Source organism: Vidua macroura, chromosome 2, assembly GCF_024509145.1.
Source record: "Vidua macroura isolate BioBank_ID:100142 chromosome 2, ASM2450914v1, whole genome shotgun sequence".
NCBI lineage: Eukaryota > Metazoa > Chordata > Aves > Passeriformes > Viduidae > Vidua > Vidua macroura.
The window spans coordinates 14,335,850-14,354,140 of NC_071572.1; the positions used below are offsets into that span (position 1 = coordinate 14,335,850).

The 18,291-nt window shown below is 38.3% G+C and overlaps 1 protein-coding gene across 16 annotated transcripts in view; it reads right to left on the reverse strand.

The window, feature by feature from the left end:
* The window catches only part of MBTPS2 (membrane bound transcription factor peptidase, site 2), a 51,293-nt gene extending 33,882 nt beyond the window's left edge, over window positions 1-17,411 (reverse strand). For 14 of the 16 annotated variants that reach the window (XR_008435627.1, XR_008435626.1, XR_008435622.1 and 11 more), the window contains exons 1-6: window positions 17,229-17,410; window positions 12,854-13,002; window positions 10,990-11,128; window positions 7,113-7,216; window positions 4,593-4,720; window positions 670-788 (exon numbers count right to left, since the gene is read on the reverse strand). Coding sequence is in view for 6 of the 16 variants with exons in the window: in XM_053969647.1 (XP_053825622.1) it covers window positions 670-788; window positions 4,593-4,720; window positions 7,113-7,216; window positions 10,990-11,128; window positions 12,854-13,002; window positions 17,229-17,303 (714 nt within the window). In the remaining 10 variants the exon portion in view is untranslated. Of the gene's footprint in view, window positions 1-669; window positions 789-4,592; window positions 4,721-7,112; window positions 7,217-10,989; window positions 11,129-12,853; window positions 13,003-16,874; window positions 17,206-17,228 lie in introns of those variants that run through there. The other 2 variants (XM_053969645.1, XM_053969648.1) reach the window with 2 other exon arrangements.
* Between the last annotated feature and the right edge of the window lie 880 nt (window positions 17,412-18,291).

The following is an 18,291-nucleotide window of genomic DNA, read 5'->3' on the forward strand; positions in this document are numbered from 1 at the left end:
AGTCTCCAAGTGTCCTGGACACATCTTCAAATTTGAGTAATTATTTTCATATAGGTCAAAAGGTAGGAAAATGCACAACATATTAAGTTCAAGTAACTTAAATTAATACCCTGAACTTTTCAAGAAAGCAGGTGTACCTATATTTTCAAAGGTAATAAAACATTATAAATGTCACTCTCTCCTGGGTTTTATCAATTGACTTTTAGATACAAGAAAGACTGGATTTGATTAAGTCAAAAAAAAAATCATTCCTTTCCAGAATCCCAGAAGTCTATCTCTATTTTGCTTCCAGCTGACCAAACAAGGAAATCAGCTCAAAATAATCTTTAACATTAAAAACAGATAGCAGTAACTGGAGTGATAATGCAGTTTCCAGTAGATTTGCTTTGTGCTAATACTGAAAAACAGTTAAAACCAGAACTAAACCTGCAAACTCATCTCAAATGTCTCAACAGTTTTATAGTATGCTAATTAGTCTATCATTATTCACACCATGTTCTTTTATTTACTAATATTAAGATACCTGACACTGAAAGGAAAACTTCAAGCAAGAAGTTCAGTATATTAGATTCTGCAAAGGGCTACAGTGACCAAATTTGATTGTGATAATAAGAGATGCATTTTAAATCACAAAGCATATAATATGGAAACAGCAAATCTCCTTCTTACCTCTGCAACCTCAGTGACAAGTGCCCCAACACCCGTGTAATAGAATGGGAAAAGAATGGCTGGCAGCAGAAACAAGACCATGAAACTGGCAACACCAAGAACAAAATTATGCCACACTCCTAAAAAGAAGGCAAAAAAAGTTTCTAAATAAATACTAATAACAAAAAGTTGGTTTTTAAATGATCCTACAGCTGCCTTCTAATTAACTTTCCTGAAATTATTACTGCAAGAAAAAAGAAAAGTTAATTTGTGAACATAGGCATAAAAGAAGAGTACATAGATTATAAACTTTAACTTCTAGGATGCCACTTTGTAAGGCAGTTTTAGAGAAACCTCTAAGCTCCTGAGAATTATACTGTCAAAAAGACAGGAGAGCAGTAAGTCCATTTCTAAGCTGTCATTCTACCAGATTAAGATTTCATGTACCACTTCTTTTCTAAGTATCAAAGGGTAGTGTATCCAGAAGAGAAACTGGGCTTCTGAATCAAATATTAAAATACAGTTGCTATCTACAGAGTTGTCTTCAATTATAAATATTAAAAAAATAGTGGAATGAAATATATTATGTGTTACCTTCTACCACAATAAACTGCTGAAATTAAGAATCTCAGTAAATGGGTTTATTTTTGAATAAATACTGTTTGTCCTAGAGAGCAAGATGTCTGAAATTCACTCGCAATTCAGTATTTGTGATGGTAACCTGCATTATTTCAATTAAAATTATGACATGTATATGTGCCAAATGAATTTAGGAAATTATTTGAAAAAAAAATTTCTTCTTCTACAAGAAAATATGGACCTGAAACCCCATCAAGAAACTAAATTGTATAATCAGCACTTCCTGAAACGTTGTATTGGGGAACATATTTTCAATTACCATCTTTATAGTATGTGGGTCCCCATAAGAAGCAATGAGCCACTATCACAAGACACAGCTGGCATTCATCATCAAAGCTTTGTGGCTTTTTCCACATTCAGCTCTACACAAATTTTCTCATTAGTTTGTGATCTCGGACAAACAGTTTTGTATGAACAATGAAGGAAAACCTTTCAGTGTTGAAGAGTCTTTATTTCTTTCTTACAGTGTTTCATCCTGTTGTGAGGAGTTTGATTAAATTCCATACTTACAGTGCAGTTACAGTGCAGGAATTAAATTAAAAATATTTACAAATGTATTAAACCTATCATTCTTGCAGAGTATATAACACAGAAATCATAGCATATGGCAGACTTATCTCCCCATCGCATCTCACCTCACCTTCTTTCACACTTTTAATGCTGCAGAAATGAGAGACATTCTTGATGGTTTTGAAATAAGTTGCCATTTCCACTGGTATGCGCTTCTTAAAGTAATTTTTTTCTATAGTTTTAATTGTATCTCATGGAAAGGCACTCAGATAGAGGAAATGCTTTCGTAATCAGCTCTCCTTATCTCACATACACACATTTATTTGCAACAAATACAGAAGTAGTGAGCAAATATTTTAACTTTATTGTTTTAATCTTTTTTATCTTAAAAATATTTTTTCAGCTTAACAGCTTAACAAAAGACAAAAATGTAAAATGGAAACAAAATTATTTTCAACTGTGTGGCTGCTACACAGAGTAAATTGAAATCCCAATCTTAAAATAGTAATAATAAAAAAGAGGTGATGGTACTGCTAGAGAGTGACAAGGAATACTTTCAAACAGCTGGGAAAAAAGGGCCTTGCTACCAAAATTGACACCATTTGCTGTGTTGAATACAGCAAAAAGTCTAAAATAGAGAGGTTTCAAACTCATCCCAGGTGATCCACAGAAAAATAAACATGCTTCAAATCAGAATACATGCAGAGGAACACTGCTCAGTCTACCTTCATCTTGCTAAAACAGCCTCATCCTTGGACACCTAATTCCTTACATTTAAGAAGAGACACTTTACACAACCCTAAAATACCTTAAAATAATTTATTAACTACTAATTAATTAAAAAAAGAAAACCAAAACCATTTAACTCCTGTTAAAGACAAGATGAAATATATTAAAAATTATCTCAGAAAGTCATACAAATATTTGAACTAATTATAAGAATGTGCTGCACAGAATCCCTTTTCATCTATCTAGTAGGCATGGAATTATGCTATAAATATCACAAGTCTTACAAGAACACTCATTTCCTATTCTTGAACATATGATGCCATCTGCTGTACAAAAATATATTTTTTCATCTCCAGACTATAGCTGGACTACAAAAAGAATATTTGGTATTGGCCTCTAGTCTAGCTCTGTTACTTAGCTGCTATACAAAAATATGAGCATGTCTCCCTAAATTCTAATTTCTGAACACCAGGAATAGGTTCATTCAACTGTTCCGACAAATAAAAGAAATTGATTGTTTACTGAAGATTGCATTTTGTCATTATCAAACATCCTAGTTCTGAAACATATCTATCATAAACTGTGAAAACATGCATTTATTTGTTACACCTAACTGAAAGCAAGCCATTCATGCTGACCAGTCTTGCAACATGTTTGCTCCTGCCTTGTATTCCCCTATTTCAGGTTTCCCAAGGAACATGAAAAATTATTACAGATTTTGCTTGTCATCAAATCATGCAAGCAATTATTTTCTATTACAGCTTAGAATTCTATTTTTCTAGATAATGTCTCAGGAATCTATGTAATCAAACTACTTTGAAATTTAGTATGCCTTTTCTTTCAGTTCTGTTCCCAGTAGATGGAAATGGAAAAAGATTAATTTGACAAACAGAGCTTCCTAAAAGCCTATTGTATGTGAATGATTTTTGTTGATTCAGGTATTTGGAATACAGATATATTTACTTACCTAACATTTGTAAATATTTACTTGATTTATGAAAGCTTGAAAACATGCATGCTAAAGGCTTCTCTATGTCCACCCTCTATAGGATGTTTTAGATACAATATTCAAGAAACAACATTAATAACTAAACATTACAACAGGCTGGCTGCTAGCCTGCAACAGAAAAAACACCAGTATCAAGAACTGACCCAAGATGATAACTTTTCTATCTCTATTTCAGTTCTTCATGGAGCCATCTTTGTCTCTAGAAATAATAATACAAGTGGTTCAGGCACAGCAACACAGTCTCAGTTTGACTTTTCACCAGCAACCAGACTCTACTTCCCAGTAGCCAGAGACTTCAACAAACATCAATTCAAAAACATCTGGAGGTTATCTGGAGCCATAAGCTACGTTTCTCTTTGGATGTTTGTGTTTTAACCTTTATTTCCTCCTGATGGCAATATCAAAACACAGTGACCTGTGCAATAACACAACTCACAGGTCAGTGAAAATCAGTCACAATACTATTGAAAAATAGATTGTTCCTATTGCAGAAAACAGTAGTGAATTGTTCAAGGATGTTGACCTGTGCTGACAGGAAGTCGTTTTTCTCATAGCACCATTCTGGCTCAGTATTTCCCAGCTTGTGTGCTCCAAGGTTTTGCTACTTAGGCTTACAATGTGCAGAAATATCCCAAACAACAAACAAACAAAAAAGACAGAGGAACTTCTGCACCTAGTGCAAGAGCTCTTTCTAATGAGAGGAACATCAGAAACCACAGTTTTTCCCCAACTACACAACTGGAATTTCTTATGCACAACTATTCTGAATTGGATCTAGAATATAATAAAGCTTTTCAAGACAGGAAATTTGTGCTCATTTAAGATCCTAGAAACTGACATCTATAGCCCAGAAAGCAGCTCAATAAGGACAGCAATGATCAAATGATTCTCTGAGATGGCAGTACAGGTTCAGAACAGAAGGATCACCGTTAGGTAAAGAGAAGCTTTGGTACTTATTCATTCTAAACCTTAAATACTTAATCAAAGATTCACAATGATGCCTTGGAATAAGTAATAGTGCTAAGCAAAGATGTAATAAAAAACCACAAACTATTACCTGCACAAAATATCCTTAACTGCTGAACAGGAGATATCAACTGCAAGTGAGTTGTGAAGAGGTCAACAAATGCTCCAGGATAGACAATGAAGATAAAAATTCCAAATCCATTAAATCGTACTTGTTCTCTTAAAAAGAAGAAAAGAAGAGTGAAGCGGAGTAATTGCAAACAAACAAAAGAAAAACTGAGAGATTCTACATAGCACACAGTTTTTGACAACAAAAATGACTAAATTTTAATTATAAAACTAATTTATTTTTTATACTATCAGTAATTGAAAGATAATTAAACTAAAGGATGTTTTCTGCAGTAGTTGCCACTTCTAAGCAGTATACATTTTTAAGTTTGGTAAAAACATAAAGGGCAAGTTCAATTTCTTTTCTGTCTCCTGGTAACAGTAACACATAAAATACCTTTTAAAAACCTACTTAACTTCCATGTTAAGATATATTTCAACATTTGGGGTAATCGTTCTTTTAAGTAAAAAAATGGCAGCCCGTAGGAAGCAGTTTCAAACTCATCTATGTAAAAGTATTTGCAAGAATCAATTGCTTTCCTTTTAAAGAAATACTTCCACAGTTCTGGAATTTTTAATTCTGTTTCTCTTATATGGACCTTAGAGTACGTTGTAAGCTAACAAAAATGAGGCAAATGTCATCTGAAAAAATGAAAACAGGTCAAGAGGTTAAAAGGACAAATGCTAATGCCCTTTCAAACCTTAACACTTCATGATACTATTTAAATATATTAGTAGCTGATGCTACAATATTATACAAATAATATTTTTCCCAAGGGTTTTGCAATTACTTTGAAATGGAATTTTTTTGGAAAATACAAATTAAGGTTTTTTGAAGCTAGAAATTGTACAAGGGACTTAAGAGAGGCATGGCAAATTCATGTTCCAAGACAAACCAGGCACAGATCAGCTAATCCCATATCTTTACTGAGACAATATACTGGGTCTAACCTTTTCCTTATTTACATTTATCTATTTAATGTGTATATACACCAAAAGAAGACAAAGAAGTATACAAAATTATTCAGAGTTAAGTCTCACACTAATACTGTGGAGTCAATTCATCCCATGCTACCAATTAATAATAGGCAGTTTAATGCCTGTTCAGGATTTCATGACTTGGGTAGAAGAAACACAGGAAGGAAGAAAAAGACTTGCTTGGTACGAGCCTTGACTAAGCTAAGGCTCAAATATTTAAGCTCTTAGAGTTCACAGCTAATGCTTTCTAGAACTGAAGCTGGCAAAAATATATTAGATTTCAGGAAGGCTAAGTGACTTGCCAGAATAATAAAATTTGCACACAGCACAGCTTTTTAGTGAAGTTGAAACCCTGAGAATTTACAGTAACAGCACTACAGACTCAACATATGCCAGAAGGAGAATAATAAAGCCATGCAGAAAACAGCAGCAGCAACGTTGCCTGCGAATGTACATTGGACCAACAAATTTCTCTTCTGAAAATAGCTGGAAAAACTATTTTTTGATGAAAATATAACCTGAAATTGAATATTCAAAACCTTTGCTGTAGACCTTGAATAAAAATATCACACCATGAAGACACAAGAATTATTCTTCCTTTCTGCTTAAAAAGAGCTCTGTAGTAACTCCTAGCTTCTCTGCAGTCTGCCAGCAACATGCAGCAGAAAGAAAATTTTGTTTCTTCTTCCTGTGATGGGATATGCAAAAGGTTCATCCTCCACAGAAAATTCCCTGTAAATATCTGAGGGAAGAAAGCTGAAAGACAAGCAGAGCATATGAAACACAGAGGTTCTCAAACCACCCCTTTGAGTGAGAATCTTTGGGGTTACAAAAAAGGTAATATATGGGTTGAAATGCAGTCATGACTCCCTACACTCAGGAAAATCAAAGAAACAACTTAGGGCTTTATGCTCAAAGAAGAGATAATGATGCTGCCCAGGAGAAATGTGGAGGACACCTGATCATCAGTCCCAGTAATCACTGCTTAACCTTCTTATGCTAAAATGGCATTCAAAAGTAACGACTAAACTGCCAAATAATTTTTGTGAAGTAACCATCATAGTTAAGGACATTAAAAATATAATTTTTGATCAAAGCTAATAAATCATGGAGATTAACACGGGCAAATCACATTTGACCAAGTTATTGCTTCAACCTGTTCATATCATATTTCATGAGCTATGTTAAACAAATCAATTAAAAATCTATTTTCAAGTATTGCTGTGCAATAGCACAGGAGGTCAAGTGCCACAAGCACAGAAATGAAATGAAATTGCTATGTAAAAAACACAGCCACTTAAAAAAATTGTTTTAAACCTGATGTTATGTTTGCAAAGCAGAAGTCCTTTCTCATAATCTGTATAGTAGACACTGTATTAAAACTCTATCCCTAATTTGTACACCCTTCCAAACTTTGAATCTAAGGAAGCTATGAATTACAGACTAAACAGACTCTCTACATAAAACAAAGCAGTGCTAACAACACTTTGTTGTCAGAGTAGCAGAAAAGCAAAACAGAAATTACCGAATAGCTGCCACCCCATGGCCGACTTCATGTATCACACCGCTGATGAGGATTGCAGAGAAGAAATAGGTCAGCTGGCTGATGGGCAAATTGACACCAGGCACCTGTTGATGTGGGCATGACAACAAAATAAAACATAGGAGGAAAACAAGAGGTACAAAGACAAATCTTTCTGCCCCTAAATTTGCTGCTCTTCAGACCCACAACAGACCGGGGGCTGTTCTCATGCAGCACGATCAGTTTGCACCTCTTTTACCAACTTATTCAGTGTATTTTAAAGTATATTAAATATATATTCTTTTGTGGAATGTTAAATAGCTCTCCAGGCACAAAAGCCCTCTCCCTACCCTATATATTCCCCACAGCTCTGATCAAATGTGTCCTACTCTATATTAAGCTCAAGAAGTTTATAAAAATGTACACAGACTTCCATTCAAATGAAACAGGCTTGGCACTGTGAGCATTAGTTTACAATTTCCTGCAGCCAGTCACGTAGCTATAGAAAAGATCCACCTTTCAAAAGAAAATAATAAAAATTGTATGGCTCTTTAAAGAGTATGAACATGAAAAGTTACAAAATGAGTTGACAGCCGAACAGTCAGTCTCTTCCTTCTCTCTTCCTATACAAATCATAAAATTATCCCAGTTTACAGGGTCAAAATTTTTTTTATATCTATTCTTCAGGTTTTGGTAGTCTACACATGGCAATTTAACCTCAAAAAAAACCCCACCTTGAAATGAGTATACTATTTTAATTTACCTAAGACATAATATGCAGGCCCCTCATATTCTTCCTATTGCTGTGGATTCCCACCAGTCCCAGGTCCTTCTCTGTGCTTGTCACAAGACTCCAACTGCTTCCAGACAGGCTTCAAAGTGGTCACTAGTCAAAGCATGAGGAACCGTTCCCTCCTTCTTCCTGATGGACCTTCATCCTGCTTGGTTCCATTCCCCTCAGCTGCTGGGCTGCAGTGGGATTGCTCTGGGACGTTTCTCCTGTCAGAGCTACAGCTTTTTCTACTCAAGGCAGGCTGCATTCCAGTATGCTCACTAACAACTGATGTGAACACAACATGAATTGCAAGCCAGCCTTCACAAAAGAGATGCTGTGGGCAAAAACTCCTGGCCTGTCTATAGAACTCTATAAAACCCAGCATCGTGGAAGACAAAAGGCTGCACATCCAACTAGGTAGGTTGGATTCTACCTTTGTTCAGTCCTGCACATTCTTCACTTATATGCATTTACCATCCGAGCAGCAGAACTCTACAAGAGTTGAGAAAATCTAGCCAAATGAAATCCTTCAAAAGGATTCATTAATGTTAATCACCTCACAAATTCTGTCCAGTGTGATGGTGACCAAGGAATTTACCTTAACTGGCTCAGCTGTGTTACCTCACAGTATGAAAGACAGCCACCCTTCATTTCTTAAACATCACTGCTTGCATTGCAGCATCAGCTGGTGGCACTAATGCATCACTTCAGTGGTGTTGCCTCTGCAGTGGGAGGACAGATGGCAACAGCAAGAGCTGCCATCTCAATTCCACCATGACTACAGCCTGCTAGAACACAGCACCAGATGCTCTCAGACTTTACGTCAAAGAAGCTATTTTAAGATTCACCTAAAACAGTAGTTACCTCTCATGCAGGGTTCTGAAACCAATAGCAGTATTTAGTTAAAAAGCATGCTGTCTTGTATTTTATGGCCTTCTGGAAATGACTTTAGTAAAAGAAGATCCTTTGCTTGTAACTAATCTGCCTCTTTCCTACTTTTGTCAGTAGGCAACCAACACAAGAGGGGGCAGCTGAAGAGAAACAGCCCAGTTACCTATAGACAGGTATTTTAAATCAAGTACATGATTGAACAAAAGAGGAAGCGTACAAAAATCTTAATAAAATATAAGTACAACTGTTTCTCCCTCTCTCCACACCCAGAGGGTAAAGGCTAAACAGCTTTATGTCACAGGCTAAAATTAAGTTTACAAAGAAAAAGTGGGGTTTTGTTTTTTTTTTTTTAATTAATTTGCTCTCTTCCAGGCAGCCAAATACAAGTAAATAATTTAAATGAGAAGGTCCTCCTAAGTCATTCTTCACCTCTTTGCAGCCACATAAGTCTCTTTTCGGTGTCAATTTACACTAGCACATTCCCTTTAAAAAGAGTACTGAAACTTGCTAAAGGCAGAATTATACAACCGTGAAATGAAAGAATGAGGTAAGAAAGGAAGAGAACCACAACTGAACTTAGGAGAAGTAACCTTATCCCCACACATGACATTACTTTATCCCTATCTATTAAACTGTTTTCAGTGCCAGTTAATCCTTGGTTTGAATGCAGTGATATTGCCAGCAGGCAGTCACTGAAGAAACAAGTCCACATTGAAATTGTGAACATTATTCTACTTTTCTACTTTCGTTGTTCCAGTTCACACCAGATTAATTCCAAAGGCTCATCTTTACTTTGGTTGTGTCTGTGTTATTTTCTCCAAAGAGCAATATACTGTCAATGACCACTTTACTCTGGTGTCACAAAAGTGGATGGATCCATACAATGACCTCAGAAAATGAAGATGTAAAGGAACTCCAGAAAGGTTAGGACAGATCCTATTGGAATGTAAATGACAAAATTTTCTGTGTCATATTCAGCTCATGCCCTCCCAGATGCACAGACTGTCCACTCCTGTCTGCCCCCAAAGGTAACTGAGGAGCAGGCTCTGGACAGGGGACAGCAGTGGCAGTGACAGCAGTTCTCCCTCAGGTCTCACTGCCTGCTCTTTCCAACACACACTGGACTCTGTATATTCACTCTGCTTGTGGGAAACAGACCCAGCCATCCAAAGGTACTGAGTTTATGGCATATGCTAAATCAGGCCTCCTGCACTCATGCCAGTCTAGCTACATGCAGTCAGTTTAGTGCTTACAGGAAAGTCTCTTCTGTCTGCACACAATTCTCAACATCTGGTCACTTGAATAGCCGAGAACTCAAATAGAGTAACAAGGCTGGGCACCTCTGCTCTAAACCATGTAGCAGAAGGCAGAGCAATCCCACAATACTTTCTGAATTTCTGGAAAATGACCATACATTTTGGCCACATTGCACTCTTGGTATAAAAAAGGTGACTAGGAATCCTTCCAGGTTAAAACTGTTCCAAGACAATGTCAGCTCTTCCATTACTGCCATGTGAAGAAATTAAAAAGACAGCATTTGAAATCTCTCCTATCCTGTGAAATACATTCCATTCTAAAACTGTAAAATATATTGTCCAGCACCAGAAATGCACAGAACGATTAAATATATCATTGGACTTTGATACTGCCAGAAACAGCACTTGAAATTTCACATAGTAAATTAAGCCATAAGTCCTTGAAGAATCAAAAAATACTCCCTCATTAACAATTCTTTGCTTCTACTATCATACAAAGCTTTTTGCCCTTCTTTCCTTTTCCACTGCTGCTTTGTATTGTATTAAAAAAAACAGAACTTGTCTCCTCTTGTCAATTATGTATGAGCTCTGCAAACTGTAAGGTCACCAGAACCTACTGCAAAGCTTACAGGAAACGAGTTCTTAACTCAGTTTTATATGCTTAGTACTATAATGTTATTCTTAGTAATTTAGGGCTTTTCAGAATGATTATCCAAGTCCAACTCCTGAGAATTTAAAAAAAAAAACAACTCTTCCACATGTTTGCTTTCATTTGCCCTTTTTCTATACCCACTCGCCCATTTTTAAGGCTGGAAAAAAACAGCACATTTTCATGTAGATAACATCAGGAACTGGGTTATTCTTGCATAGGAATATTTTAGCATCCCATACCCCATTAAGAAGCTGCTTTAGATCTGTACACAGTTCTCAAGAAAAGATTTGAGGAGGGAACACTCACCACGACTTGCAGCATTCGATCATTCTGGGCTTTCGGAGCCTCGGTGAGCATCTGGGTCAGTGTCTGCAGCAGGGTCTTTCCAAGCAGAATAACAGAGCCAAACATGGCAACTATTCCAAACACCATTCCTACACTGAACCTACACAGAGAAGCAAATAGTTCAACAATGCACAGCCACAAGACAAAAAGGGTATCATCTCTGGCTATGTAAATCTCTGCTTTATAGCACAAGTTTTTACACAAAACACAGGGCAAAACTTACCTGATGCTACCACAATTCATCAACAATCCAGTACAAAAATGCTAAAGGAAACTAATAACAATAATATACAATAATAATACTAATAACTTTTATTCTCCTTGTTTAAAAAATGTTTTTCATCCAAACCATATCCTGATCAATTTTCAAATACTTTTATTCAGTTACCCAATATGTGTAACTTGCTTGTAACTATGAATATATAAATTTGTAAGACTATAGAAACATAACTAACAATATATAATTGGCCATGTTGCACCACATTATCACATATTTAGAGACCTGGATCAAATTATGGGGCAGCTTATGTACTTATATATATAAAAGCTTCCTCAGTACATTTTGCATCATTCTCACAAACAATAAAATGGGCTAAAGAACAATAAATGAGACTGAATCTTTTGTAAAGAACAACTAAAAAGTACAACTGCAAAACCACATTAACACCAATTTCTTAAGCTACATTGCTCTTCTCAACAATTTTTCATTAAAATCAATGTTGAAAATAATTTCAATTCATGTCACTCCACCTAGTGACATATTTTTATTCAGCATTAATATTACTATTTTTATTTTACACTGTCCTATAGCTGAAGGATGTGATAACTCTTTTTTCTAACTAAAAAAACTTCTGTGATGCAAAACCAGTACATACACCTCACTACCAGTCTTTCTTCCTCTCATAACAGCTCAACTGTTCTCTTATCAGCCTTAATGGAGCTCACTGGGAATTAGTAGATTTATTTTAAGCAACATGTACTTGTAATGTTAATTAAAGAGACTAGTGGAAACATTATACTGTAATAAATTATACACATTAAAATTGTAATTGATACAGAGCTATTTCAGACTGATTATTACAAAATCATTACATACTAGAGAAACCAGTTTGAAGTACATCTCTTTTATTACTATCTCACTGAGGGTAGCAATACAGGAAATGAAAAGAAATTCAAATCTTACTCATTTTATATTTTCAGAGCAGATACAAAGTAATGCTAGGAAGGCAAATGAACAATAGTTTTCTAACCCAGTCCAGGAGCACCCATATTAGGCCACCCTACTTATCTACCCATTCCAAGCACTGTGCAGCCTTTGCATGGAAAGGTGTAGGCAGATAAAAGACAGAAGGTAAGCAAGGTGCTACTGAGCAGGTATCATTGCTGAATGTCTGGGCAATGATTAACTACAGGTACACAGCTAGCTCTGAATACTTTGTAAACTCGAGTGATTGGGAGAGCTAAGTCTACAGCATTGGGGATGATCTAGGATCTGAGCAGCTGCTTTCAGACCTACTTCTGTATGCAGTATTGCATGTAATAGCTGTACTCTTGAGAACTATGCATACTTCAAACCACAGGTAAAAACAGTTTAAGGATTTCTAGTTTTATAGAATCTCAATATGCAACCTGTATTACACTTATGTATTTTTTAGCAGAGGATAAATACTTATACTGGCACAGTACAATTAGTGCAACCACTCCAACTGGTTTTATCATTACTATTAAAATATCCGTGTCTACCCACTGCCCTTCTAATGCTGAAAGGCACCAACATGGCTCAATTGCTGACTCTGACAGAAGAAAAAGGATGCTGAATTTATACCACAAGTAGAGAAATTTGGGTTTCCATCTCCCCCAGTTGTAGAACTGGCGGTTGAAGAGAGCTGTTTGCCAGCGCAGGTGAAAGGGAGAGACGCTCAAGCCGTATGTCAGCAGCCAGTCCTCGTACGATGCCTTCAGAGAGTTGGAGGACTGCAAAACAACAGAAAACCAAAAGTTGGAGGACTGCAAAACAACAGTTTGACCACAACATTCTAGGAAGATTTTGTAATGTGACCGAGAAGCAAATGTGATCTGTTTATATAAAAACAGACACAGAGTTTCAAATAGAGGTCCTTTTTTTTATTTGCTAACTTTACTTTTTGGTGCCTGCATTCTCAATAGGCTTTAGTCACCTGCTCCATGGAAGCTTGTGTCAGAAACCCAGATGAAGGAATGCTTTCATTGGAGGAACTCAGAACTCAGGAAAAGCACAGATGAGCTTTGAGCCTACTGACACTGGGCAGTTCCCAAGGCAGGAATGTCTGACACAATCCAGACAAGTCTTTGGAGCTGTCTGAACTGGAGCACTGTTCCCAAGGTTCCCCACAAGCAGCAGCACCTACTGAAGACATCCAGAATGTGTAGTTCACAACATGCTCCGTTCTCCTCCCTGACAAGGAACTTGACAAGTTTCTGGCTGTTGTCCGTGGTCCTTTGAACAAATTTAGAACTTGCCAATTCCTTGCATTCCTCCTGCCCTGCACCACAGTGGTGGTGGGGGTTGAGGATTTCATACTGCACAATTGTATTAACAGCTTTTCTCATTTTGTCAAATTAATTAAATCTTGAACACTGAAAGTTTATTTCAAATAACAGATTTCCTCAGCTGTGAGACCCATTTACTTGAGCCATTGTTCATGCATCACCTCTTACACCACTTATCCTTTCTGCCTGTATAATTCTGTATCATTTCCTTCTTCTTCAACCTACTGATTTCAGCCACAATTTTATTCTGTCATCTGAGGGCACCATCAGAAATTTTCTCTTTAATGCACTCCCATCAACACCACTCACTCCTTATGGCACTATTAAGTTTAATCATATCAGCTTTTGCTAATTTGAACAGAAGATATCACAAAGATGATTAGACTTGTACACAATTAGTGATACATAAGCCAAGGAAACAAAGAAAAATACCTCCTCACATAATCTACCTGATAATTCAGAACAAAGATACATGCATCATTAAGAACCCCTGATATGAGAAACTGCCTTTTGTGAATAAAAAAAAAGTCCTATTCATTCACACAGTCAAAAAACCCTCAAAATCACCCCAATACATTATTCTACTAGAGTTAATCAGATACCCTGATTTGACACTTGAAAATGTGTTCCTTTTATCACATGCAAACCCCACTTTTTTCCCTAGAAATGCCACAAATTCATCCCTTTGAATTCATTGCAACAACATTGCAGCCCCACTGTCCTAGCAAGATATAAATAAGTATGAAGTTTTCCATGAGGAATATGGAATCATTGACTATACAGCTGTTAAATGTGGAAAAGAAAGGTACCAAAAATTTTCCTTTTGTATTTTCCTCACAAGCTGTGTAAACATTATTCACGACCACTGAATGACTGCAAACTTTTGCAAAACATATTAAAAAGCTCTTTGCAAAGTTTTGCTCCTTCTGTCCTGAGCCCAGTGGGATCCCCACATTAAACACACATCCTCATGCCCTGGTATGCTTCATTTCAAGCTGCTTTAACACAGGCCTTGGTCCTGCTTCTTTGAGATCTAAGAGCTCTTTGTTAGATTAGTTTTGCTATAAAAGCAGCACCTATTTATTTATGCAGCCTTTAAAATGCTGGACACCTGCTAAACAATCCAGGAGCTCCACAGGTATCTGCCAGCAAGCAGGAGTCCTTAACATTCTTTGCTGGCAGAATCTGTTCAAGAGCTCTGAATCATTTCAGCTTCCTGACCTTAAAAGCTGAGAGCCAACCTTGACTGAATGTGTCTAATGCATCCTTTATTTCTCACAGCAAAAGGAGGGACAGCCTCCTACATGTCACTCATTTCTGATCCTTCAAGCAGAATAAAATGTGATGACTTAGGATGCTGGGGAGAAGGAATTCAGGGGTCCAAGTGATTCCCTCTTACAGAATCCAAGCTTCAGTGAAAATGTTGGTGGCAGTGGTACAACAAGGAGCAACAAGAGGGACTTAACATTCAAAATTCCAGCTTGATTTGGCATAGCTTTAGTTTCCTTTTAATTCTAGCAATATTATAATATGTGGATTTATCTGTGCAAAAGCACATTTATACGCAGTTATACTTTTTATATTGTAGTCTAGGAGTCAGACTGCTAAAATAGAATATTTAAAATCTGAACAAAAACCAGTAAGGGAATAAACTGAGCAAAAAACATTGCACATTGAACAGATTTACAGAATAAACAGTAACTGCAAGTTACAGCACACATCCTTCTCTTGCCAAAAATATCAACAGGATCACACATGGAAAAGTGCTCCCACATAATTTTTCACTCAATTCTCTGTACATCCTTTCGGTGGAATTACACTGAAAGTGATTTGAGATTTAAACAGTACAATTAATTAAACAGTACAATTTTGCTGTGGTAGCTAGCAGCCTTGGGTTGTGACTGTGGTGGAGATTTACAGTACCAGCAGAAAAACAAACAACCTAAGCTTCCTAATGATATAAATGTGGTTATTCAATCCAAATTCTATTTCAACTGTGGTACCCACAGTGAAACCTACGACTGAGAAGTACAACAGGAGATCTATCAGTAAGTTCACTGAGGCTCAACAGCTCCCACATAATTCCTGAGGATTAATAACCTTGGTGAACTTTTAGTTAAAAGATCAGAATTAAAATTTAACTCCTGGACTCTCACACTTGCTATAGAATTCTAGGCATTGCCCCTTCTTTTTCAACATAAATCAGGCATTAAGTAGGCTCCAATGTAAGGGATTTTTTACCCTCCCTTGCTGCTGCAAGAAATGCAGTGGCTCTCCTTATTTCCAAATGTAATTTTACTGATTTTATGTTCTAATAAATGATTTTATAGCCTAATGCAGAAAGAGATCTTCAGAATCTCAGAGATGCAAATGGTCTCAGCATCATGGCACAACAGGTCTGGTACCTGAGCTCAGTTCTTGCTTCACAGCCCAAGAGCTCTCACCAGACACAAAGCTGCTGCCAGAGGAGAAGCAGCCTCCTGGCTGACCTTCCTGCTGTGTCTCACTGCAGTCAGAGCACGTTCTCCTGGTACCTGGCCAGTCTTCTCCTGTGTTTCAAAACAATGCTGTATTTTTTTTTAAACACTTAACATAGACTTGCTGCAAGAAAATTTGAGAAGTCTTCAGGTAAATGACTGTATTTGTTCTTGCCATTATGTACAGGCTGTATTTTACAATTATCAGCTTTCATCATTAACAGAGCTACATTTGCTCTCCAATTAGCTGCAGGGGGAGACACTTTTCCAAGTTTTCCAAGCATCTGAATTTTCTTGTATTTCTTCCTATATTTCACAGGAGTGACAAAATGCACATTTTGTACTTTCGTATCACTAAGCCTTATCTGCCTTGGCAGAAACAGATGCAGCTCCTGGACTGTAAAATTAAGAATTACAGATCAAACTTCTCATTTCATATTCCCTTATATTTAACCAGCACGCAGCCTACTTTTTATGCGTGCTTTGCAAACTCAGTCCTTAGAAATCATAACTCTGAATCTTTAAAAAAAAACCCAAAACAATGCCACACCGCTTAATGAAACTTGAGCAATGCACAGATGCATCCCAGATATAACAAATGATGTCTTGGTGTATTTTCTTTTTAAAACTTCCCCTCTATACCAGGAGAAAAAGGATGAGTCTCCTAATACTCTCCGAGGATCAAAGTTTATTTCTTTAAAAAAGTATTTGTATCGAATTCTGTCTCAATTTTTTTTCCAGCAAAACTAAATATACCCAAAAGAAATAAATACGCATTGCTTTTTACATCTTTTAGGAAAATCACCATTATAAGGCACATATTCTACACCGCAAACTTACAAGGTTGTATTGTAGGTTTTGTTAATATAAGAATAATAAACTCCAGCCAGCACGTGCAAATGCCACGGAGCCGCTTAAGCAGTCTATTAAAAGCTGTTTCCCCTGACTTTTCGCGGCTTCGGTCGTGCAGCGCAGAGCGGAGCCCGCGCTCTCCCGGAGCCGTTCAGAGCCCAGCGCGGCGCGGGAGCGGAGCAGGGGCTGCCCGGCCCGGCTGCGGGCCGGGAGGGGCGCCGGGGGCCGGGATCGCCTCACGGCCCGCGGCAGCGCAGCGGGGCCCTGGGCCCGGCGCGGGGGGGGACGGGGCTGCCGCTGCCTCCTCCCGGCCCCGTCCGGCTCTGCGCCCTCGGCCCTCACCTTGAGCAGCGTGTCCGCCAGGTACACGGCGCACCAGCCGCCCAGCACGGTCACCACCACCGGCACCGGGATCATCGCGGGCCGCGCCGCGCCTCAGCGGGCAGCCCCGGAACCCAACCTGCCCGGAACCTTTCTCCCACCGCCTCTGCTGCCCGGGCGGACGCTTCCGGGCTGCGCGTAGAGCGAGGGGAGGTTGCGGCATGACGTCACGAGCCGGGACGCGCGCGCAGTGGGGCGGCGGGGCCGAGGGGCGGGGCCAGCCTGATGGGCGGGGCCAGCCCAGGGCGTGTCCGGGGCGGGGCCGAGGGCGGCTCCTCCCGCCCTGGCTGCCTTCGCCTCAGCTGCCTCCCCCGCTGAGGTCTGGGAGAGGCTGCGCCGGAGAATAAAAGTCTGTGTGGTGGCAAGATCAAAGCACGTTGTGGAAGCGCCTCAGTAACGAGGGGGTAACGGGATTCCCTTTAACCGCTGACGTTCTGTCAGAAATTAGCACCGACCTGTCTGCGCAACAAAATCATTCTGTGAGGCTGCCTGGAGGATGGCTTTCAAGCAGATGCTTCCTGGGCCCCGTGTTTCCTTCCCAGGCCACGGTCAGTGCTGATTCTCCAGCCGTGGGCCTGTGAGAAACACCAGTCACTTGTTTTTAGAAATTTTAAAAGTTTAATAATGAAATGGTTATAAAAATAGTAATACAATTAGAGTAATAAAAAACTAGAGTTAGGACAATTACAAGATAATAAAAAGCAAAGAGTTACGGATGTCTGGATGTTTTTGGACATTAAGCTGCCAAAAGCATGCCTTGTGAACAAAGGAATAACCCTTAAAAGCCATAGCCTGTTGCATATTCATACATCTCATACATGATTCATAAATTCCTTGCAAATTAAGAATTTTTCTGTTTTTTGTCAACTTCTTCTCCTTAATCCTGGTGGTTCCATAAAGGCGGAGAGAAGGTGGAAGAATGTTTGTCTTTTCCGATAAGGAGGCTGTAACTCTTTATGTGCCCTGTCGCTGTTATCTCTGTGTGAAGAGTTTCCTGATTATCTGTCCCTTTCTTGAGCTAGTA